Source organism: Oxyura jamaicensis, chromosome 3, assembly GCF_011077185.1.
Source record: "Oxyura jamaicensis isolate SHBP4307 breed ruddy duck chromosome 3, BPBGC_Ojam_1.0, whole genome shotgun sequence".
In the NCBI taxonomy this organism is placed as follows: domain Eukaryota; kingdom Metazoa; phylum Chordata; class Aves; order Anseriformes; family Anatidae; genus Oxyura; species Oxyura jamaicensis.
In genome coordinates, this window is record NC_048895.1 from 60696120 (window position 1) to 60722207 (window position 26088).

General features: G+C 41.1%; 1 protein-coding gene across 1 annotated transcript in view; it reads right to left on the reverse strand.

Annotated features, from left to right (window-relative positions):
- Window positions 1-25638, reverse strand: part of ENPP1 (ectonucleotide pyrophosphatase/phosphodiesterase 1) — a 53780-nt gene extending 28142 nt beyond the window's left edge. Inside the window, exons 1-6 of the mRNA XM_035321884.1 lie at window positions 25362-25638; window positions 11311-11383; window positions 9813-9929; window positions 7464-7589; window positions 7233-7293; window positions 1965-2062 (exon numbers count right to left, since the gene is read on the reverse strand). Of these exons, the coding sequence (XP_035177775.1) occupies window positions 1965-2062; window positions 7233-7293; window positions 7464-7589; window positions 9813-9929; window positions 11311-11383; window positions 25362-25604 (718 nt within the window). The 5' untranslated portion in view covers window positions 25605-25638. The remainder of the gene's footprint in view (window positions 1-1964; window positions 2063-7232; window positions 7294-7463; window positions 7590-9812; window positions 9930-11310; window positions 11384-25361) is intronic.
- Between the last annotated feature and the right edge of the window lie 450 nt (window positions 25639-26088).

Below are 26088 nucleotides of genomic sequence, written 5' to 3' on the forward strand. Positions count from 1 at the left end.
GTTGCTTTTGTTTTGTTTTAGAGAAAAATACACATAAAACATATTTTGTCCAGAATTGTAGGGGTTATCATTCCTATTTTTGTTTTGTTGCCTTAGTTAAAGACAACCGAAGACAAAAGGAGGATTTATTTTAAAATTCTTATATCACAGTCTAGAAGAATGTGAACATGTCTTCTCCATACCCCATAATACACATAATGGCTCTGTCTAGGTTCCCTTAGAAGCCTCAGCACCATTCTGAATTTCCCACCTTCAACACATAACTCTGTGTGTGCGTATAATAAAAGTTGCTAAAAGTGAAATTGTGATATTGCCTCATAGGCATTTACTCTAACAAAAATCTCCATGGAGATCACAGAGTTATACCCGTGACGGAATTAAAAATATTACCATTATTTTCTCTCATATGTCAGTATCAGGATATAAATGAGAAATATAATAGAATGCTGCACTTGCCATCAAGTGTCTTGAAGAATAAAATCCAGGGATTTAGCAATGCCCTAATTTAAGAAAACAGTAAGTAGTCACATTAGGTAATGTGAAAAACTGTTCATGGTTTTATAAATCCTGCCATTCATAAATTGTAAGTCTTTCAGGACACTTAGTAGTTTAGTCTCTCCAGACTAATGGAGAATGATGATACAGAATAATATTTTTCCCCAGATTGTTCTTCATTTTATTCTAAAATATTATGAGAGATTCTGGCTTTAAAATCTTCAAAACATTAAGTTCCGACCACTAAAAACTTCCATGATTCTGAAGAGGTGAATTGCCTTTGATAAAGATACTGAAGGATTTGGTTGAGGCAACTCACTTTCTTAGTGGTCAATTTACCATGGATTCAGTGGAAACAGAAATACAAGTTTATTATAGAAGTCACCACAAAAGGTTGCACTGCAGCCTATCCACACTAAAGAATGCAGAAACTTTGTATGCAGCAGTGGACAGCGCAGCCTGGAAGTCCTACAGATGCTTTGTGACACCACTATCTTGTATCTCAGCCAGAGCTATAACCATTTGTAATAGCCAACCTCTCTTCTCAATGCCCAAGATGCCAAGATGTTGAAAATTTCAATAACTGCAGTTTATGAAATTGTTTCAAAGCCTCAAAAAAAAAAAAAAAAAAAAAAAGCCAAAACCTCAAATACATCTGTGAATTGTTATCCTCTGGAACAGATCAAGTTGTAACAACCACTGTACAAAAAAGCAAGTATTTTTACTGATTTATTTTTAGTCGAACTGAAACCAGTCATACCAGGTAGTAATTTATGAATGACAACAAGATTGGCATATTTTTCAGACACGAAATGTCATCGGTTCTTTACAGACCACAGGAAAATAGAGACAGAAAAAGTAACTAAAGTTACTTAGACACTACAAAGTAGTGGCACTACAAAATCCACAGAAAAAAAATACATATGAGAAATGAAGTTCTCATTTCTTCTGAAAATGTTTCTTATATGAAGGTTTTCTCAGATTCATCACATTTCTAGACTACATACCAGCCCTTCCATATCATCTCTACCTTCTTTTTCAAGTAGAATGAAGTGCTTTCTATCTCACTTGCTGTTTTCTCCAAAGCCATTCCATCTAAATATGAGACAATATGCAATATAGAGCAAAAAGCATTCCTACTTCTAATTCCCCACGCAAAAATAAAGTAAGCACGCAACAGGAAGTGTCCATCTCTGAAATATAGCAATTGTTGCTTAACTGATTTTTAAGGTATTTCTGAAAATCCAAAGCCTAGCCAGCCCATTCCTCACACCTCCCTCTCCTTGCCCTTCCACCCCCACATACCTCCCGTTCTGTCTGCACAGCTGTTCTGCAGTGCAAAAATATGACTTTCCACAGAACAGTGAGGATTTAAGAGAGTAGTAATAGTAGCATATACAGAAAAACAGACCCCACAGATTTTTGAGGAAACAACAACATCATATTGCTTAGACAAGGGAACTACTCACGTAATTTGCTAATAACAGGTAGGAGTCTACCCCACGTCTGCAAATATTCTGCTCTGAATCCATCCAATGAAAACAGTAGCACCGGAGATTTGGTAAATCTGAACAAACAGAAATTCAAGTATTAAACGAGAGACTGAGAAATAAATTCCTATCACTTATTTCAAGAAAGCTTTCCCAAGAATCTTGGAGATGTTCCTTAGGGGACTGTAAACCAGGCTGAGGAAATTAGTCCTCCGAAGCAGGAAGGTTTGCAGGCTGGCACAGCAGCAAGCAAGACAGCCATTGTGGCCCCTCTCTTTGCAGGCTGGCTTAAGTATCCTGCCAGAAGAGGTAAGGCATACACACACACACACATCCTGACAAGGCCTATTTTCACAAACACACACAATAAAACATAAACCAAGATGTTCACATAATCTGCCTGGGTTTTTTTGGTACTCTATCATGAAATCAGTTCCATTGGAGCCTCACCCAATCTTTTCCATCTCAAGGTATGAAAAGGAAAAGAGAAAAGGCAATGCTAATCCATGGCTTTCCTTTATTTAGAAGAACATAGCTTCTGACATACAGAGTGCACAAAACTCTGAACATAACATGTACACTAGATTTTCCTTAATCAGCAACTATAATATTTTCCTTTCATCTTATAAAGATTATTTAACCAAATAAGAACTGAATCTCCACTCCTTCTGTACCAGAAGTACTACCAATCTCCAAATTGAAAAATGTAGTCCTATAACTGGAGCACTATAATATTTCAGCCTGGACTTGGCAGATAAATCCAGAAACTGGATTCACTGGAACAAGCAAAAATAAATTCACTCCTTCCAGTCTCCACAGGGCCTATGTTTTCCCAACTTCAGCCCTGTTCAAACAATTTCTGTCCAACTGTAAGTTCTTAAAACATTGCATCACTGATGGAATAGTCATCAGTAACTTCTTCCTTGAAGAAAAAATATCCTATGTTGAACCTATAAATGAGGACATGCAAGGCTGCAAAAGCACTGCAGTGCAGCAACAACCATTGAAAACATAGGTTTGTCTAAAAGAAATTAATATATTTTACATGCCAATTAGAAGCTCATTCTTCCTTTTTGTTTACAAATTGTAAAATGAAAATGTTTTTAATTTTTTTTATTGGACTTCAGTTTCCCAAAATAAAACAGTGATGACAGAAGACAAATATTATTTATAAAGTGTTGACAATTTCTTTATTGAGGTACTGCACACAAAAATCCAAACAACAATTTACTCTGACAAGTAAAACATTCATAAGCCTTATTTTAGTCTAAAACAAATGTGACCACATTAAACGGAAGATTAGTCAGACAACCAGAACACATCTTTTTTTTTTTTTTTTTTTTTTTTTTGGATGAACAGTTGGAAGCTTTTGGAAGACGTTCAGCTAAAATGACTTCATTAGTCAGCACATAGCCTACCCTACCCCAGATAGAATAAAATATTAAGATGCATTTGTAACAGAATCGCAGAATGGTTTGGGTTGGAAGGGACCTTAAAGACCATCCAGTTCCTACCCTCTTTTAGTTTAAGAGGGTAGGAACTCCTTGTCCTGTCACTGTACTCGCCAACAAAGAGTCCCTCACCCCCTTCCCTGTGGGCCCCCCATAGGGAGTACTGGAAGGCCGCAACGAGGTCTCTTTGGAGCCTTCTCTTCTCCACGTGGAACAACCCCAATTGCCTCATCCTGTCTTCATAGGAGAGATGCTCCAGCCCTCAGATCATCCTTGTGGCCCTCCTGTGGACTTGTTCTAACAGGTCCATATCCTTCTTATGTTGTGGTCCCAGAACTGAACTCTACTCCAGGTGGGGTCTCACAAAAGCAAAGATGTTTGCGGCCTGGTTTTTATCTATAGGGTATATTTAATACTGTCTTTTGGAAAGCTTAGTAGGGACAGTAAGTGAGGAACAAGAAATGAATGACCTTCAGGCCAATATTGAAGTCTTTAGCAGAAAAGAGCAGGGAAACTTCATGTACTACCTTTGACCATATTACAGATTTTTTTTTTTGCACCACAGATTTTGATTTCTGTAACTTCTACAGATACTTAACTTTTTTTCAAACAATTTGATTCTCTCCAATACAGAGGCCTAAAAAAAATCACTGCAAAGTTTCTTGCAATAAAATACAAACTTTGAGGCAAAGACTGTTCAATATTACCTACCTATAAGTCTAACTTATAAACAAATTTAAAATAATTCCTTAGAAAGGGACTTCATGCAGTTGTGCCCGGCTTAACATTTATGAGTAAACCAACTATTGAATACATAGTTGTCTGCAAATCTATCTACTATCACCTCATGCACATAAATTAAATTTGGCAAGATAGACCATTGCCACATCTAGAGATATTGGCACTTTTGCTCTTTGTATACTCTCAGATACGTAACTCAAATAGTCAATGACCTGTCCCATAGTCAGGGAAATGAACCTTGAGAGGCCATGTTAAACTGCATTCTTTGGAAGAGCTCCACTGCTAGCCCCTTTGAGTAAAGCCCTATTTCACAAGACAAACTGATCTGAGCTCAGTTCTGAGACAAATCCGTGATTTCTGTGACTTTTTCCATTTGTAGATTAGCTTTTGTTCCGTCAAAAATGTGTTATCGTGAGCAAGCAGACATGAGAGCACAGAGGCCCAAGCTTTGGCCCTGCCAGTGATTCATGCTGGCTCTGTCCAAGCTGTATGACAAGGCTGTTTCACAGCTCTTGGATAAATATGTATGCCACAGTCACATCCTGACTCCAAACTGAAGGAAATGCAGTGGTAATTATCCACTCCTATAAACTGGCTTCTATGGAAACATAACGCAGGCAACACAAGCTTGCTGTGGTCTAGCAGGTTCACCAGCCTGGATGATCGACAGACCAGAACTGTGGACCATGCTGCCAAGCTGACCTGCTTCCCAGAAGGCTGGTTAGACCACAATTAAAAAAAAAAAAAAAAAAAAAAAAAAAAAAGAGGAAAAGAGGAAAAGAAAAAGAAAAAAAGTCTTCTCAAAAAGCTAAACACACTACACAGAGAATTTCCTACTGCCCCCAGGCATACACTGCTGCCTATGCACAGCCATAAAGCATAGGAAGTAAAATGTTCTTTTCCATTAAATGTATGTAAGGCCTCAACAAGAAGCACAAAGATACAATTATTAAGGAGAAAGTAAATAACTTTCAAATACATAGGAGAGAACTGCAAAGCATTTTTTTCCAGCTCACTGAAGACAGCACATGTATTAATAGGCTTAACTTACAGCAAAAGATACTAAACACCAGGAAAAGCATCTAGTTAAGCAGTAGGATAAAGTACTTAAGAAGGTTTGAAATCTCGAAGTAGTATTTCACTCCTGAGACAGTGGGAAGGACTACATGACTACTCTTGAAATCTTATAGCCCCTTATAATCCTATTACGTAACATAGAATCCAGTATTGGAAAGATTTAATGTGTACTTCATTTTATGCATTTGAGCCGTCTTATTGAAATCAGCTGGGTTTCTCAATTTAAGTACATCATTGAACATTGCACTTTTTGCCTCCTCTGTCGCATATGAGCAGTCCCAACTAAAATCTTAATAACAGCATGTTGTATTAATATGTACAGAATCAGAATCAATATCCTGAGGCCTCAAAATGAGCGCTGAGCTAAAGTCACCTGCACTCCTACCTACTCCACCACAGGAAGAAGTGAATTGTTTACAGACTTGTCAGTTCTGGGAGAAGTCTGTGTGCTAACAGTCTGAGATGAGCCTTCAGTAAACACCACTCAACTTTGACCACACATCACCCTTTCCTGGGCTGGGTTTTATTGCAACATTTATGGTTTTGCCAGGATTAAAACAATTTTAGTCAAGTAACTATGCATTCCTTTCATGCACTGAACAGGAACAAAAAAAAAAATACAACCAAGTTAACTAGCAGGAGTTGCCATTTGACATTTATACTATTGACAGTGGTTCTGGACAACACTCTTGTTTATCTGCTTTTTGGGCTATCACTCCCTAATCCTGCATTCAGGAAATCAGCATCCTAGTCAGTTCCTAGCACACAGCACTAAATTAATTCTGAATTAAGAATAAGAGCTTTAAGAACTGGCTGGCTACAAACCTCCTATGTGGAAGTTTATCAGGGACTTGGGCTCAACGCTAGAAAGAAGCTCCAGTGTCTGTCTTGAAGCAGGTTCTGAAGTGTCAGCGTTTGTTATTGTTCCAAATCAGAATGAAAAGTACTCATTTGGTGTAAAAATATTCCAAAAGGAAATACGCCGTTTGACAATATTGTAACTCGAATAAATATAGTATGATTTACATACCTTAGCGTAAGTAAAAAAAAGTAATGATGTAAGAAAAAAAATGTTTTTACTTTACTAAAATCATCAAAATCATCAAAATAATTTGGGTGGGGATGTTTGACACTTTTCAGTCAAGAATGTAACTTAACTCAACCCCACAGCATGTTTTCAAACTTTTTTTTTTTCCAGTGGAACACTTTTCACTCAAGAATGGTTAAGTCACTTCTATTAATGCCTGACTCATTCAAGTACAGTGTGCAGTCAACTTAAGCTTTAATGCTAATTTGAAGGTCCCACAGCAGTAAAATTACATGAAGTGCTGGCTGATTTTCTGGCTGGGAACTACTTGAGTCCAAGTGCTACAGCCATGAACTAGATGACCTACTCCTCAGACGGGACATGCAGCTTGCAGGAGCAGGCCTGACATGGCGCTCACCCACAGAAGTACAAAGCTCCTATGTGCAATGTTTTACACCTTCTAAAGAAAGCTCACTTTGCAAACAATTGGGACAGTGATCTGCCCACTTTCTGCAGCTCTGGTGTTGGAACAGGCACAGAAGGGCAAAGGTCTTTAGAAGTGACTACAAGGACAAGCAGTCAGGAGTCTGAGATTGCTGGGTGGGTCCCAGAATATCTGAGACAGCATGTGTTGGAGCATATGTAGGACAATAGTGAGGCTGGCACAAGGGAGAGCTCCCCCGACCGTAAACACAGCTGTGAGAGATGGCGGGGAACAGGCATGTCTTGCAAGTCAAGCTGGGATACGTGAGTGCTGCTGCGGTAGAGCAATCTGATCTGTTAGTATGCGCGACCAAATACTGGCCGAACAGGTGTGCTTGTCTGGCTGGCAGCCACTCCTACAGTAGGTAAGAAAGGCAAGCAGCTCCTATGAAGGCACACAAGGGAAAACAATCTCAAAAATGAAACATAAGCAAAGAACAGAGCTATGCAAATATACAATATCCTCACCCTTTTGGACACTGAGGTTCAGTAATGTCCTCACACTCTTCTTCAACCCAGCTTGCCTCTCCTTAAAACAAATGAGTGCAATTTATTTTTCAAGACAGTAAATTCCTTCGTTGATCAATGCAAGTTTTTCACTTCATTAGGTGTTTTTAAAATTATACCACGTCCTTGCTCCTTTCAAATAAACACAGGTACACACAAGAGAGACTGCAGGAATTTGCTGAGGGCATTTACCTTTACAAACAGCATTATAATTGACACAGCAATCCTTTTTTTCCACACAATCATCTGCACAGGAACAATGATATTCTGGTTGCCTCTTCTCTCCACACCTGAATTTATTACAGGTCCATATATGAGCTACAAATAGATGAGAGAGGGGGACAGTACAATGGTTAACACCAGTGTAAGTGCAGAAGTAACAAACTGAATGGTAAGCTTTGTCTCAAATGAGTACTCACAGAAAACCAGTCCTGAGGTATTTCATGCATGCATAATGGTGCAAGCTTTGGCAGTTTGGAAGACAGAAACAGCCACGGCTAAACTATTCAAGTGCACAGCCAACTGAAGACAACTGTTCAGCATATGCTTATAAATACCACAGATCATAAAAGGACAACAGGAAGAATCTTTTTACAGACCTCTTTAAATATGGTAATTTTTGTGGATTTAATCTGGCATACTATAAACAAGCTCCACAACAACTGCACCAAGAAAACCCCCAATTTAAGTCTGAATTTGGAATACCTGGAACACACTGAAAAACGGTAACTTACTCTGACTTGCACTGAAGTCACAATGCATTTTACCAATCACCATCACACATTACAGCTTTTTTCAGCATCACTTAGGCACAGATATAACTCCATTATCATACAAGACTACTGTGTAAACTGACAGAAAGACATGCTGACTTCAACTTCATTGCTGTTTTCAGTAGTGATTTTTTTTAGTGAATCATATTTATTTTTCTGAACAGAATATCCCATACATCTTATCATTTCAAGATAAAAATTTTGTTATCAGTTGTAAACATAAGCAGATCCTTCACTGTCAGTGAGGATAAACCTGTGTGATTTACTGAGTGAATTTACGAACTGAATACCTAAGTGATGGTTTTAATTGAGATGTGGAAGCCAAATCCAGAAGCTTGAGTAGAGGACAATCATTCAATCTTCATACAAGACTAACAATTAGAAAACTCTAAAACCATTCTCATCTGGTTAACAAGCATATGTACGTAATCTCATTCCCAGGAATACTGAACTTGAGTAACTCTACCAATGTCAGTAATCTTAATTCTGAGAGAGAGCAGCATCTGTTATGGTTCTGGTTATGTGGCATTATTTGGAAATCATCAGTTCATTCTGCACTGACATTAAGACTACTGAATTAAAAAACATCATTCAACACATATGATATTCCATCTTTAGTAGTAAGACATACTCTCCTGTTTGTGAAGAATTCTTTTAACGGCTATAATGAAACAAAGTGGAGGGTAAATCCCATGCAAACATTGTAATATGCAAAAGGCTTCATGCAATGTTGAGGACCTTTGAAAAACAGTTAGCTGAAGAAGGCATCTGAGCTCAATTTAATCATTTGGTTCTAAAAAGTAAGCACTGACATTTTTTATTTCTGAGACTATGTTCATAATTTTTACAAATACTTATAAAGATGGGTAAGAAGAAAAATAGTTAACTGATAAGAACACCATGCATCAAGCATTAAGACAAAACTACATTATAGAATACAGCCAAGTTCTGTCCTTAGTGTTACTACCCATACTTAACATCTTTCACCATAAAATTTCTCCACAGTATTTGTCACACCCTTGCCCGTCTGCCTTCCAGCTTCCTGGTAACTCATGACAACTTCTTACTCTGTGACCGTTCTCCACCACTGCAGTCTGTTTTGTTGTCGTGCCATGTCCCAGAGGCTGGCACACTGCCCTTGTGTCATGCCCAAGCTGGGCATGGGGCTTGAGCAGCACGGTACTTTGTAGGGAGGGTGCATTCACAGAGCTGCTCTGTCCTTCCCCTTTCTCACGTGGGTGCTGACGGACAGAAATATACAACATGCAGAATCCACTCCTGTTCCCGGCCTACCCCAGAGCATGCTAGCTGTGTATTTGATGCAAGGGACAATACAATGGATGTCTCTGTTCTCTCACTCCCGAGCACAGAAAACAAAAAGCTAGCTGAAACCTCCAGTCACAGTTCTTCCTGTGCTTTTTAAGAGGAAGCACAGCAACAAGGTCCTTCACAGCCTCTCTCCCCACAGGGTGAAATACAAACTTTGCTGGTGTGTAACAACAGCTACACACAGCCCTGAAGTTTCCACGGGGGTCCCCAGGACTGCCTTCACCACTGCACCTCCACCTGCAGTTGCAACAGAGTGGGCAGGAAGAGGGGGAGACCACTGGCAGCACATGCACCGTGCAGCTCAGCCTCCCCTCTCTTGCCCTTGCAGCCCATTTAAAGTCAGGGTTACAGCCATCTGACCACAGCAGACCTCACAGTGCAGGGCCCTCCCATGTCACGCAGTATGAGAGTTTGCCTCCATCATTTTTTCTATCCTTACCTGGTTCTATGCACGTTTCCTGGTAATCTAAGCAGCAGTTTCCGTGCTTGACGCAATCTCTATCACAACGGCAGCTTCCAAAAGACCTTTCAAAGCAACGGCCTTTGCAGGTTTTCACTGTAATATTGGATAGTGTTATCAATTAATATGCAAAGGGAACAAGTATGATCAGCATATGGAGTGATACAGCTGGGCATTCCACAACTTACAAGGTGGCTGCAAAAATAGCAGCAGCTGAAGACAAAGAAGAGTCTTGATCCAACTAAATACATTTATTTTCTCTTATTGAGTGGAATTTTGTTCATCACATTGAACAAAAGGTTCTGTTTTAGTAGGAATGTGGCACTTCATTAGTGGCAGAAGGCAGTGGAACAAAGGATTACAATTCTAGTTGTGAGTGAAATTGCCTTTCTGCATCACCAGAAGATATTGGTACAGCCATTCAGCATATGGAAAATCTCCATCAGAGAAAATCTGAACCTGTGTCTTTGGTTAGTGCACCCTAATAGTGGAATGCTTTTGCAGAGAGCACTGATCTTCATTTTGGAGGATGACAATGTTCCACTTTCTATAAATAATTAAATGTTAATTGGAATCCAGACTGCACCTGCTCCTCTCTCATGCTCATGCCATCTTGGCATTACTGTTTTCATGCAAAACACTGCCACTTCAGCACAAGGAATTGAAGAAGCCCAGCTCCAAGTGGCACCTTACTATGTTTGGGGTACTACCCTGAGACACAGGAAGAGTTGTTCCAAATCAGACACAGAGATACAAATTTGAGAGTACTGCTCACTGGTTTATTTCTTGTTCAGTTTTAGTGTGAGAAAGGCATAGCCTTCCTCCACTAAAAATCATTGTGGGACTGTTTGTTAGACAGATTAACTTTGAAATTATTCTAGATCTGCAGCATGAATAAAGTTGTTGCCAAAGCAAAGATTAATTTCTTAAAATATGTTTCTTAACCTTCTACCTGAAGAAATTTCAACAGCAAAAAAATCATGTATTTTTCAGGACAGAAAACAGCCAAAGGAATTCCACAAGGAACATTTTCAGACTAGAATTCTAACCAGTAAAAAAACAACTTTTTTTTCATAGTTGACTGGAAAAGATGAAAAAATAGATGTTCCAGGACAACATGGAATAGAAATTGTTGTGTGTTGCTTTTTTGTTTTTTTGTTTTTAAAATAGTGAACTGAGAAAAGTCAGCCACGTGACATCATCACAGTGACAGCTGAGATACAAGGAAGCTGCCAGACCAGTCACTGACTGCCAGGATCAGTTTACCTTTCAGTTAAGTACACAGGTACTGAGTACACCTGAGGTTTGTTTCCCAGTATTTTCATGCCACTCTAACTGAAGCTATTTCAACCAATGCATCCAATCTTCTTCATGTAACAAGAAAGGGTGACATTCTGATAATATTAAAAGTAATTTACAGAAGAAGAAAAAAAAGGAATTGCTTAGAAATATTATTGATAAAAGGCATGCCAGTTACCATCTTTTGAACAGCTCGGCTTCAGGCCAAATATACATCCTAGGATTGTCGTTAACATGCAGACACAGAGTACCTGTGGGACAGGAAGGAAAAGAAAACAATTTTAAGTGACCACTGAATGGTTCTGATAGACCTCATTTCCTCCATTATGCTACGCAATTGTACTGAAATTGATAAACATGCAGATTAGCAGGCTGATTTCACCACTCACAAGCAGGTTTCACTCACACAAGCAGTAATGTTGTTTGCAATTACCCATGCATGAAGGTTCTCTAGACTAGGCCTGTGCATTTAATTTCTTAACTTATTTAAAGTAGGGACGGGATGGGAAGGTTATGTTTAGACACGTATACGTTTTCTACAAAACTTTATTTCTTCCACTTCTTCCTTCCTCACGGGTTGTTCTAAGAAAGTGAAGCAAGTTATGCCATTGACCACAGACTACAAACAAAAGCCTTGGCCCTTAAGTGATACCTATAATTTTCTTAGGCAGGAAAACCGTTTCCCACTTCCTAGTATGTAGTTCAGTGTTGGTCTATACTATGGTAAGCAACTGTGGGATGTCACATTAGACCGACCACAGTGTCTTACACTGACCAGAAACTATCACCATGCTTATTTTGGATTCTCAATATATTAAAGTTATCAAACAAGCACCATATTGTTCACGTCCAGGATTTTAACACAAGATCTAATGCCTACTCAAATATAGGGCAAGATTACTTCTAACCTCATTAAGCATTGGATCTGGTCCATAAACTCTATGGTGTATAGAGTACAGTGTATATATTATCACTACATCTACAGAAATTAAAGGGAATCTAGGAAAGCCAGCAATGCACTCAAGACTGCTATTACGTTCAAATGTAAAATGTAACGAAGCGCTTTGTCTTTCAGGCCTTTTTGCAAACTACCTTCAGAAAAATAATGAACGAGACTTCCTTATTCAGAAGTATTTGCTGAGGTAAAGACATCAGAGAATGTTCATCACCTTTCTGGCCATCCTCTTTGAGAAAAATGACTTTTAAACAACAGTTCAATATTTTCAGACAGACTTTAATAAACTTCACATGCATGCCTACACGAAATTTTTATATTTTTTCTACTCCTCCATCAGCAAAAGCTGCATCCAATCAGCCTTTTGAGTGCGATACAGCAAAAACTCACAGAATCGGAGAATGGTTGGGCTGGAAGGGACCTCTGGAGGCCATCTAGTCTAAGCCTCCAGCTCAAGCAGGGCCAGAAAGAGCTTGTTGACCAGGACCAAATCCAGGTGGCTTTTAAAAATCTCCAAAGAGGGAGACTCCATAACCTCTCTGGGCAACCTGTTGCAGTGCTCTGTCACGGACACAGAACAGAAGTGCTGCCTGGTGCTCAGACTGAACCTCCTGTGTTCCAGTTTGTGTTCACTGCCTCATCACATTTTAACTCACCACATTTTAAAATGCACCCAACTGTTTCTCAAATGTACCTTTTAAGACTATGAGCACTTTTGATAACTAAAGACTATTGTTTTTTTTAAAACAATACACAGTTCATAACACAGTTTTATTCACTGAAGATTACAAATATAGCATTAAAAAAAATCAAATCAAACAGGAATTATTGACTGGATCTGATCAAACGTTGTCCTAGAATTCTACACCAGGCAAGTCTATCTTCTTAAATTATTTAACAGTGTCCAGAGGAGAAAATAATTACTTTCTCAGTTCAAATCTGTCTCTGAATCGATAGAAGGAAAATAATAAGAGGATAAGAAAAATTGCATTATCAACACACCTGTCAGATATACTACAAGTGATGAAAAGTAACAAGTATCCAATAATTCAGTTGTCCAGAATGATATAACTGCAAAACTCTTTACACTGCTTTTTTCCCCTTCCATTTTTTCCCGTAGCAAAATAACATGCAGTAACAAGAAAAATTCTTTTGAAGTCAGTATCAAAAGTATTATCTTTCATGGAAATTGTTCTGGACCTTTGAAATCTTCCATCTGAAATACCACCTAGATAAGTATGTGCACAGTGAGGTAGGTAGCACATCAGATGCTAGATTCAAAGCCCAGAAAAATCAGTAGAAAGAGCGAAACCTGTTACTGTTCTTTTTATTTATATATCATTATCCAGAATATAGAAACTCCTTCATATGGTTATAAAAAGCCATCTTGACAATATTTTATTTCAGGGTGATGATGTATTGATTTCTCTACTCCCAACATGCAATGCTACCAAGCTCAAAGAGTAAAATGTCCTCTGACGTGTAACCACAAACAGGCCTTAAACAAAAAATACTCTGTCCTGAGTGTAATTCTAATCCTGAGATTTTGGCACCAAGTGTTGCAAAGACCTATTTTTGTATTGTGTTCCAGATTTTCAGTTTTACACTTTCCTGAACATGCTTAATTTCAACTAGCAAAGGCATGAAAGGATTATGTTCACTATGGCACATGAATCTCTTTTGGGTTTGAAAATGGTAACGCTTTTGATGAATTAGTTCAACTCATGTTTCCTGCAAGCAATACTCTGGAAACCACAGTGCATCATAAATCACAGCACATTGCCAGTGCTCTGCTCGTCTACTATAAACCAGTTCTGTTCTCAATTTTTTTGTATAAACAATAAAAACAAACATGGTCCAGGTCCTTACCTGGTATACTATGTCCATCTATAATAAAAGAAGAGCTGAAAACTTGTATTGAATCATCACATTGGATATTCAGGCCTTTGCTTTCTTAACACGAGCCCTACTACTTTAAAATTTAATATTAAAAATATTTTACTGTAGAATTCTAAAGCACTTTTTTTTTTCTTCAGAGCTTAATAAAGAGGCTTCACAAGGATGGTAGCTTAGAGCCAAGGCATTTGATACGGTTCTGGGACAGTCAACTGAAACCTCATACACTAAACCATGAACTTACTTTGAACCAAAGCTTTACCCTGAACCTAAAAGATTTTAGTCATCTGGATATTCCTCACAAATGGCACAAATGTTCTGCTGGACCAATTAAACCCAGCTAACAGCAGTAACTGGTCCTGCAGGAGTTGTTACGCTAATAGTTGACACCTTGTCAGTGAAAATGCTCCAAGATCATCAGCTCTGCTGATGACAACAGAAGACAGCTCTTAAAGAAGACTGCCCAGGTACAGAGAGTCATTGTGCTACTATAGCCCAAAGGTGCACTGATTTACTTTGCTATACAGGACCTCACCGCAGCAGATAGCAGATAGGTTACTAATATTACCTGAACTATTTTGCAAATGACTAGCTCAAGTTTGGGATGCTGCAATGTGCTGTGTAAAGTGTTTATTATCATTATTTTTTTTTATTGTTGCTATATAGAGACAAGTAGCTGCACATATTGCTTAAGGTTTCCTATCAGGAACGTTGTTAGAACCTCACAGCATCATGCTCCAAGCACCAGGCTCAACTGTCCACCACACCTCACCTGTTCTCTCCCTCATTCCCCACCATCCCCTTCACCCGGCAAAAAAGCAAGAATTGAGAAGAAAAGTGTGGAATAAAGGAAGTATGGGAATCCAAAACCTAACAGGAAGGCAAATAAAATTGAAGAACCAGACCTCATTACAGGCAAAAGTAGCACAGGAACTTTTTATGCTCTGTAACTTGAGAGATTGCTAGGACAAAATGTCAGATTTGGTTTTAATACAAATATTTGAGAAAAGTTTCTAAACCAACACACTAACAACTGCAGAGAAGAAAATGTCCTGTTTTAAAAATATTTTCTGAGAAAGTTTGTTTTGGAATCGGAAACATTGTCATCTAGGGATAAATCTCTGACCCATCACTGCTTCCTTCACGTGGGAGGACACAATAAAAGCTTTGCCTTGTAAACATTATGGTGGTTGGGAATAGGTGGTTGTGTGTCTGGAAGACTGCAATCCCGAAAACATTTCAGAAGCCTTTTATTTTGAGCTGGGCAAATGGCAATATGATAACATGGTTAGAGAGCACATTGCTTCTGACACTCTTCTCTGTAGAGCTGAAATCAAAGAGAATTTCACCAGGGGGTTTCAGAGAGCTGGTAGAAGGGCCACAAAGCCAGCACACATGCAGGCTGCAGGTACCAGTTTCCAAATACAGTGATCAGTGATACACAGGGAAACCTCTCACCAGCCTTACCTGCCGTCACCTGTCCTTCATAAAAGAACAACAAAGTTCTGCCACGGTCCATTTTGCTTCACTTTTCCCTAGCTTTGTCCATCACTCCTACACTCCCTCCACTCTTCTATTTTGTATTTTCTAAGGCAAAGAACACATGGATATTTCTTTTAAGGAATAACCATTGTGGATTACCATTCCTCCTGTGTTGACTGACCTTCCTTACTCTTTGCCTACCATGTACTCAGCTGCTTTCCATCTTCCTTTTTTAATCCCTGGTGTTCCATGTCACTCTAAGGTTGAAGACACATCCACTAACTAACCACTATGTAATTAATGAAGAAGCTGTGCAAATAGTGAATTTTCATTCTGACCTCCATGACTGAATCTTGCAGTTGTTGTGTCATGTCTGTCTATGAAGTGAGCACGTCTAGACTGGGTTGGTAACGGCAGTATTACAAAACCCATGGAATTTTCCGAAACCACGGGGATCTGTGAAGGGCTTACTATTTTTTTTTTTAATTTTTTTTTTTCACCATTTTGTGTGCCTAAAATAGATGACTGAAGACCTGGACTTTAACACTGAAAGATCTTTGAGAAATAATTTAATTTGCAAAAGTGTAAAGAACATAGTAATATATAATGAATTTCAAGTGAGAACAGAGGCACCTTCTGTCTTTATAGAGAGTATTGTTAAAAGTGCAGAAAACATATTGTACAGATTAAAAAAAAAAAAAAAAACTTATCCACACTTGCCAGAAGCTGCAGAACATTTGCTCATGCTTATAAAAGCTATTTTTAAACAGGAATAGCCCTCACCAACTCAGCTTTATTCACAAACAGGAGGATATTTAAGACTTTCTACTAAACTGAAATGAAGTGGATATTTTATCCACACCAGCACAGCCACGTAGCTAAATAGGTCGCCAAAATGAAGTAATCAACACTGAAGCAAGTGCATCACACACATCCTTCTTCCTTCCTTCATCTCCATTTTTCCACATTAGTAAAATTTTTATGTTCTCCAAAGACTTGCTTCTGTTGATCCACATTTCAGTGCCTGGAGCCCACAGGGGAAGGGGAGCAGCAGAGGCTCGCAGATAGATACTGGTTGTCCTGAAACACTGGAAGTGACTGAATTATCCTGAAGTCAGTGGAGGCAAAATTTGGGGTTTGCACCCAAAACCTCTTCAGAACCAAACCGATGATTTACTCTTTTAAAAAAAGATTTTTTTTCTTCTCAAACAGGCATGCAGAAGGTCTACCCATGCTGTTTCTATGGAATGATCTCAGACTGTTATTACATACTATTGAAGCCTAAGGTCATTCAATGGACAGGGAAGTTTTAAAGGTAGCTCATGCCACTATAAGGTATCATAAAATGCCTTCAAGGAGCTTACTAAAGAGCTGTGACTTGACTTGGTGGGGGAAATACCAGCAGAAAACATTATCATACCACAGCTCTCTAAGTACCTTCCAAAACTATTTAAGTGTCTAGTTTTAACAAGAAAGAGACAAAAATAAAACAGTTCGCAGCTGTCAGCTCAGTTCTAAAATATTTTTCTTATTCATTCCTTGTCCAACTGTATAGGCACAGTATGTTCTCCAGGAAAGTATTAATACACAAGCTTGCATCAAAGCACATACATTTTACCACTGGCTGTTTTGTTTTTAAAGCATTTTACTTGCCATGTGAGAATTTAGAGGGAGACAAAATTACAAGTATATACTAGTTTAAAATGAAAAAACAGGAAATTTGACCTGTCTTTAAGGAAATTAAATTACCAGAAAGCAGCTGACTCTGCTATTTAATAAGCAGGTAGTTTTTTTTTTTTTTTTTATAAAGACTTAAGGATAAACAGGACTGAAAAGTGTTCCTGATAATGCTACTGAACATACCAAGTAAACCCATGGTCACCTCCATTTTTTCCTGCGGCAGATGTAGGAGCTACTGCCATGGCAGCAACTTTAGGCTGAACAGGAAGACACGATGACCTGACAGAGCAAGTGAAGAAATCCTGTAAGATGCTGTAAAACCATAGGGAGTGGAAAAAATTACAGATTCACAAAGGGGTACAGGAAGAAGACAAGACAAATAAGGTATCAGATTGATTCACTATGACCCTTTACTAAGCTCACTGATACCCAGTACAGACACATCTTTAGCCCTGGCTCCTTTGGACATTTTCCAAAGTGAAAGGCTGACAGAGAGCCGTTATTTACCTCTGCATCCTTTGAATGTAGTCCTTCAAAAAAAAAAAAACCAAAACAAAAAAAAAAGGCAAACTATCAAATGTTTGTTACTTCACAACATGGAAACTTTGTATTTCAGCCAGAAGAGCACTTGAGAACTGGACCATTTTATCCTGTCAAAGGGAAAGAGCACCATGGGAGATAAACAACAGATTTTGATTATTGCTATAGCTGCTTACACAAAATCAAAGTTATACATTTTATGGTTCTGAGAATAATAGAAAAAATAATGTGCATCTCAAACAAATTTGTGCCAAAATACTATTGCATATTAAAAGCATCTATTTAGATCACTTTGCCTATAAACCTTTGCACAGGAGAACTGCAAAAAGGTACGTCTGAGTTTTTTCCAGTTCTGGAAATATTACATCTTTTCTCATTAATTCTCTTTTCTCTTTAGCTACCACATTCACTCTGTGCTGAAGAGTTCAGCAATAGCCAGAAAGCCCTTACTTAGTCTACTTTTTGGAACGTGCCCTCCACCATACTGCATTTACAACAAGATCTACTCCTGCCTTATAAGAACCCTTATGGAAACTTCTTATGTAACTGACCTGTGCAACATCTGTGCAGGAAACAAAAGTTTATTTTTCATTTTTTTCAGTGCAGAAAGTATTTTTTACTTTGTTTTGATATATTTCCTCTGTTATTTTCAAAATTCCAATACTGATCATTATAAAATAGCTTCTCTGAAAATAGCGGGTACTAGTGTTTCATTCAGCTGGGACACCACCACGATGCGCCACAATGACAAATTCCCTTACAGCATTCTTTAACACAAGTATTTATCCAGTTCCCACTGAGTATGGTCACGATGTTTACTGGTATATTAATTTCTAATAATGGCTCCACAGAGAGAAACTCTGCAATCCTTCCACATTTTCAGAACCTTTAATGTGCTCCGTTCATCCTTTCAGCTGAAATCAATAAAAATGTACCTTCCACATTAAGTCGAAACACAACAATTCAGCCATTGTGTAATTCTACTGATATTAGTGAAAAAAAAAAAAAAAAACACCAAGGGAAGATGTTGAAGAGCTGAAGCTGGAAGGAAGCCTTGCATAATTTTCTATCTTTGACCTCACCTAAAATCTAAGAGCTTTAACACAGTAACACAGACAGTTGTTCTGATTTCAAGTGAATAGCCACGGCTACAGAAGGTTAAACTTTAAACTCTTAATTGGTCCCTTATTGCTTTAGTATCTGAGAGGAAGTGGTGCCAGAACCAAGAGCTCTCTCCCTGCTCCCAGGAGTTTGGCTGCCTGTGCTGTGGTCCAGCTCTCTGATACTGATGCAGCTGCTGAGAGCACTCTTTGGGAAATCCCAGCCAGCCCTCAAGACAGCTATTTGACAAAAAGCCAGCAGAAACCTCAGCAGGGTCTCTCCCAAACCTCTTCTGGGAGCTGCATTTAGGCAGTCTTTGCCCTTGTCCCCTGCCTGAGCTGGGTTATGGCCACCCTGCAGCCTTGTCCATCTTGGCCAAGCACCCCATTGATCCAGACCCTGACCCTAGCTCACATACTTGACTCTATTCCCTGACCTTGGTCCTGCTTCATCACTACAGACTCATCTGGCAGTCCGGACTACTGGCCAGACATGGTTTGTGTTCCCCAACCTGCTTTGCTTACCATGTCCCTCACCAGCAAGGCTACTGCCTGCATTGGCCTTGTTGTCCTACCTACAGGTTTACTTTCTCCTCCAGCACAACATGTCCTTGACTGGTCCCTGACAGGTAGGCAATTACTGCAAAATTAAAGAAGTTCTCAAGCAGGACCTCTGAGCACACATGGCACTAATCACAGCCCCAGTCACTCATTTGTGTGGTCTGAATGGACCAAATGGCTGATCCTAGCACACTACAGTCTAATCCATCAGCAGATAGCCTAAACTAAAATTCCCAGGCACAACGTGGATGTTTTCAGCCATGCAAACAGCCGGGGATGTTGACAGAAGTGCGCACATCCCACAGCTGGATGTACTTAGGTCATTCCCCAGCTTCGTGCTGCAGCTCTAGCCAACAAAACCAAAAGCACTCGCACACTGCACTCAGAGGTGCGACTGAAGCCTGCAGGATGGTTTTCAGCCTCCAGCTCAGCTACAGAAGAGTCTCGTGGCCTGTCCTAAATGTCACCCCATTCTGCCCATGTTGGTAGCACTGCCTAACCTGCCAAGCTCAAAATGAGCTCAAGTATGCTACGAAAGCTGCAGTCACACCTGGCTATGGCCTAGCTGGACTCAAAGTGACCGTGTCTCTGGTCAGACAGCAACTGCGACACTGCAGGGATCAACCTAGCCTGCAGTAAAGTTCAAATGAGTCCCAAGTACAATTACTACACAGGCAGCCCCTGTTCTTCCCAGTGAAGATTTTTACATAAACTTTTGGTTGTGAGGGTTTTGTTTTTTAAATACAGACTAAACCTTAATTCCTGCAAGAGCTTCTTTGGATCATGTTTTTATTTTCTATCAGCTTCTGTCATCTGGGATAGGATATGCTGGCAAGCACTGTGAACCAAAGCATGAATACAAGTTAACCCTGGAAAAAATGCCTTCACAGTTGGAATGGCTGAATATTTCTTAGCCTTTTACAGCATGAGAGTGAGATGATGATTTCTCCCTTCAATACCCAGCATAAAGGTAGCCACATGAAGAAAAGTAAGGAAATTATGGGTTTACTACCCCACATGCATAATGAGAACTATTTGCAAAACCTTCCTTGAAGAAGGAGATGACTGCAGAACACCACTAAAAAGATTATGATCTTAAGTTTGGCCAAAATCTGACATTTTGTTTAAATGGATTAAATGAGGCAACAATTAATGTATTGTTTATACATTAATGGCTAACAATTCCAATATGTACTTGTAAACAGATGCATTTACACAATATCAACAGCAAATGCAGTAAGAAAACTTTCGACAAACATCATTTTTTACTGCATCTTCAGAATTCAAAACGTATACAACTCTCCAGCTCTAATGGTTGCTCTACCGATGGGACACAGGCAAGACATTTACTGTAAGAGATCCTGTTTCCAAACACTGAAATGGAGTTTCCTACTAAATATTACCATACTGGAGACTGGCCAAGAACCACCTTAATATTTTCTAAGCAAATAGCACTTCAAAGGATACATATACTGTGGTCACCCTGTCACTGTCATGTTTAACTTTTTAATATCACCAAAGGACATTTGGCACCATAAAAAGTAATAATAATCACTTGGCGAGCAATCACTTTAATATTACTGTTAAGCTGCGGGGAGTTTCTTGGGCCCCATTTGAGCCTAGTCCAACACTCTCACAGGAGCAAGTAATTTCAGCAAATGTCACTTTTCCTTACTCAAAAAGGAGGAAAAAAAAAAAGCATAATGCAAGATGGTACAAGAAAGCTGAAATGAAATAGTTTGCTGAGTGCCAAAAAAAATTAAACACTTCATGTGGAGCCCCCACCTCCAAAACTCAGGCACAAAGTACAGTACCCTCGAGTCAGCTGGATCCACTGCTAAGGAACTGGAACCCACAAAATACCTGCGCTAAAGTTTGTTAAGTCAATAATCACAAAGTTAGGGCTCAAGAACTTTCCTGGCATTGACTTCTCTCTCCTCAGTTACATTAATGCCTGAGCCTGTACAATAAACACACAGGGAAAATCCATGGGTGTGTAAGAGCTTTCTGTGCTGTCTCCCCCCAGAATGAAGGTCCCATTGCAGCAACTGCAGAAGGCTGAGAAGAAGAGTTCATCCAGCCACCACACCCACAGCAGGAGCCAAAAGTCTGCACACAGAATTCCCTTTTAAAGGGTCAGGGCTTCACACAGCTGAGTTCTGAAAACTTCCAAGGATAAAGGCTACACAGCACCTCTGGGCAGCCTGTTCAAATAATTATCCTCACTAGGATGGTTCCCCTCTCACACCCAGTAAGAACCTCTTTGGCTCAATTTACAACCATTGTCTCATGACCACGTAGCCTAGGTTCATCTTTTTGATGACATCCCTGGAACTGTGGGATGGCTGCTGTTATGGCTGTGATCTGGTCCCCATCCAAGAAGTCTTCCCAGGCTGAACGCTCCCAGCTCCCTTGGCCTCTCATCACAGGAGCAGATGTCCACAGCCCCAGTCACCTTTGTGGCCCTCTACTAAACTCACTCTGGTTTAATTGATCTTTTCTGTACTGGAGGAGTCAAACCTGCACACAGTATTCCAGATGGGATCTAAGTGGTGATAAGTACTGGAACAGAAAAAAAACTTCTCCTGATTTACCAGTCTGTAGATAGCCCACCACACTTAACTTACACTGCTTGACAAAAAGCCAACTGAGAATGGTACAGAGACTCCCAGGGATGTCATGGAATCACAGAACGGTTTGGGTTGGAAGGGACCTTAAATACCACCCAGTTCCAACCCCCCAGTATGGGCAGGAACACCTCCCACCAGACCAGGTTGCCCAAAGCCCCATCCAGCCTGGCCTTGAACACCCCCAGGGATGGGGCATCCACAGCTTCTCTGGGCAACCTGTTCCCCTGCCACACCACCGATCTCTAGCATGGTATCCCTCACGGGCTTCTGTCTGCAGATGTTTACGAGGTTTTATCCCACCCAATAAGTTTGCCTAACCCTGAAGCTGATAAGGAGCTCACTACCCATCCAAAAGAAAAAGCAACCAGCTTACAGGTGTGCAACCACACCATCTTGTATTGGTCCTCATGGCATCTGTACTGGTCTGTACCCAGCTGTAAAACTGAGAGTGGCTTCTGGGAGCACATACCAAGAGTCACGCTGTCTTAACTTGGCACGTAAAGCTGCTTAAATTCACAGGGTATTACACAAGCTCTATCCACCCTCCCAGTGAACTGCAGAAAGCAGCTGAAGAAAATTTCAGAACTGTTTTGTGTTTGGCACATGCCTAAAACACTAATCTTTAAAAACTGAGCTGACCTTTTTGAAAAAAAGTAAAAGGAAAAAGTGGTCCCAGACTTCCAAAGTAATTTTACTCTTTATGCTCCCTGAAATGTTTCTTTTAAAGATTTACTGAAGCAATCATACTTTCAAGGTCTCAGCCCAGAGTTTACCTGAATTTTTCTGATTTTTTTTTTCTAAACACAAATTCCCAAGCTCTAAAAAAAACTCTAAAGAAACTTTATAATGAAAGTGTCATTCAAATGAGTTTTCCAGCTCTGACAAAGAAATGTCTAAGGCTGTCAACAGGAAAAGTCATTTATTTTGTTACATCCCCTCCCCCCTCCCATGACACTTTATCTGTTTTAAGACAAATGGAAGAATTATTTCAGTGAAGTGAGTGAACAACACTAAAATGCAATGCCTGAGAATTACTGGCAGGTTTGAACTGAAAACTTCAAACCTAAGGAAGAATTACATTGCTCACGTGTGGAGGCAGCAGGTGTACCTGGAGGGGCCACAAACAGCATGTCAGGCTTTGAGGGATGAAAGAGCTCAGAAAATGGGCAAAACAAAGGTGTGTTTGGAAATTTCAGAACCGTATAGAAGGATCATCATCTCTCATGGCTGCTCAAGCCGGGTACTTTCACTGCGTTGCCTTCAGGGAAGCACAATGAGTTAGTAAATCCTGCAGGCCTGTCCCACCAGCCAGGGGATCCTCTCTGCACACAGCGCCAGAAGAGTGACCAGCGCCGTGTGAAAACCTACAGCTGAGCTAAAATTATGCCTGCCACAGCACGAACTGCTAAAAGTGGAGGTGATTCTATACCACATCCTCAACTACCCACATCCTCCCTCAACCATTGTACGCTCCGGTAACAATAGCTGAGTACTGCCATGCAGCACTGAGAGGCTTCTGGAACCAGAACCAGAGCCCATAGGTTGGCTCTGTGTGGCGCAACCATTTTGGCTCTGTGTGGCGCAACCATTTCCGCAAGGGAACCCTGCAGGATCCTCAGTAGCAGGGACTGGTCACCCCATGGGCTGAAGCCAGTAACACAGAGGGCGTGCTCCTGACCTGCACAGACATCTGTGGGTGGCAGGCACACGTACAGGAAGAGTGGAATATGAGCAAGTCCCTGCTTTCCAGAAAGATTTGTTGTTGTTGTTTTTAAACAACAAACACAAACAACAAGAGGAAAAAAAAGCATCACCCAGGCACTTACCTGAAACCAGCTATACCCAAATAACAGTAGCAGCAGTGGTGCACGCAGCTCAGGTAAATGCAGGCAAAGGAAGCCTACCTATGCCTACTTTGAACATCACTTTTATTGTTTCCCACTGCATGACCCTGAACATCAAGCAGGTAAGCTAACTCCTTTCTTACCTCCACACTGGAATGACACTATTAATACATTGTAAAATGCAGTGGCTGGTAACAAAAAGAACCTGCATTTCCAACTCCAGTTTTCTACCGTTCTGACTTCCTAACATGATGTTTAAGCCAAATATACTCTTGTTTCACTCAGGCCAATATCACCTACAATATTTAGGAAGTTTTTTCAAGCTCTCTCTGAATACTCTTAGTTGTCAGTGCCTGCAAGAGAGCTGAAAACAATACTACGTGGTTTACGGTGGTTTATATTTAGAGCTTTCAAATTGCTTCTGTACAGACGATGTATACCTCACTTGAAAACTTTAGTCAGCACAGGATGAATGTTTTGCCAGCTGGTCTGGAAAATAAGGACTTGACTCAGAAGCGTGCATAAGTATGCGCAAAAGTTTAAACTCGAGCACAACTCCAGTCTTGAAGAGAGTATTTATATATAATTATTTTGTTGTATGAGAGCCTAAGAAGGCTAGAGCAACTGCATTGGGTTGGAATAACATAAGATTTTTCATCATCACTACCTGTTTTGAGGGCTGGAAAATGATGGGCTGTTTTCATCATCACGACATTTATCGGAACAGCCTGTCCCTCCCAGAAGAGAGCAAAGTTATGAAACAAGCTACAGCCCTTTACTTTCATTTAAAAAGGCTTTTCCTCAGTACAGTTGCCAAAGAGACCTCCACATGGAAACTATGACAGAACCTTCAGTGAAATTTGCTATTTTTCTTATGATAAGGTTCTGACAAGCTTGCAAGTGCAAGGTACAGCCTGTTATGTCAGAAAGTATGACCTAAGCGTAGCTGCGATGGCGTGGTGACCAGCTCATTTGAAACAGTAACCACGATACTAAAAGGTCAGCAAGTATGGCCAGCTTATAGTTGCTACAGTGGGATGGTCAGTTCACCTGACACAGTAACCTGCTTACAACACTACCCCTCAGGCTGGAAAGGCACCTTAATCCTTACGCTGTAACGGATAAGAGGAGTGCTTATAGGTATGTTTTATACACATGAAGCAATAAAGGCTGCTGCGGTTGCAGAGAAGCTTCCTTCCACGAGTGCCCCGGTTTAACCTTGACAATGACTTTAGCCTCGCAATGATCACACCAGGCAGTCTGGACCGTCTTATTGCCACACCCCTACAGGAAGGATAATTACAATATAGCAGTGTGGCTAAAACTAGAAGCTGACCTACCTGCTAACAGCGGCTCTGCACGCAAGTTCGCAGGACCGGGGCCGAGAGCAGCTGCAGGAGCACGGGGAGACCAGCTGCAGCAGAGCCAGCTCCCGCTCCTTCCTCCGTCCCTTTGGCTCCCCAAGCCTTTGAAGCCTCCCTAGGCAGATTTCCCCACCGCTCCGCGCCCCGCAGGCCCCCTGCCCTCCCGCCACCACTCACCAGGGACAGCACTTTGTAGGTGTTGGGGTCCTTGCTCCTGCCTCCCGCCGCCTTCTCCGGCTCCTCGGCCACCTCCAGAGCGGGCAGCATGGGCACTGCGGCGGCCCGCAGCTCGCCGTCGGCCGCCTCCGTCCCTGCGGGGCCCTCCCGCCGCCGCCGCCCGTTGCCCGCCGCCACCATGGCCACCGTGTCCCCGTTGCCCTGCCCGGAGCCCCCCGCCGCCGTCCCCCCGCCGCCCGGCATGCCGCCGCTGCTCTGCCCGCCGCCCGCGCCGCCGCCGTTATGAGCCGCGGCCCGGCCCCGCCCCGCCCGCCAGCCCCCGCTGCCCCGCCGCGGCACCGGCTCGGGGCCGTGCCCCGGGGCTGCCTGCTGGTGGCGGTGGAGGCGGTGCGGTGCGGTGGTGGAGGAGGGAGAGAGGCCCCGGGAGGTGCTGACGAGGGGCAGGTTGCCGTGGGGCTGCCCTGCCCGGCGTGGAGGTGCCTGCAGATGGCTCCTGCCCACCCTGTGCCCGTCTCGCCCATTTTGAGGCAGACTGGGGTTAGGTGTCCCACGGGAGGTCGGGGGCAGCAGCATCGCAGCGGTACCACCACATACCTAGGTACCCTTCTACAGACCCTTCCACGTCTTGGAGTTAGCCACACCAGCCTCACCCATGGTTCGGCCTCTCCCTTCCTATTCTCACTACATTCAACCACCCGTTCGATACAGGAGACAGACACCATTAGAT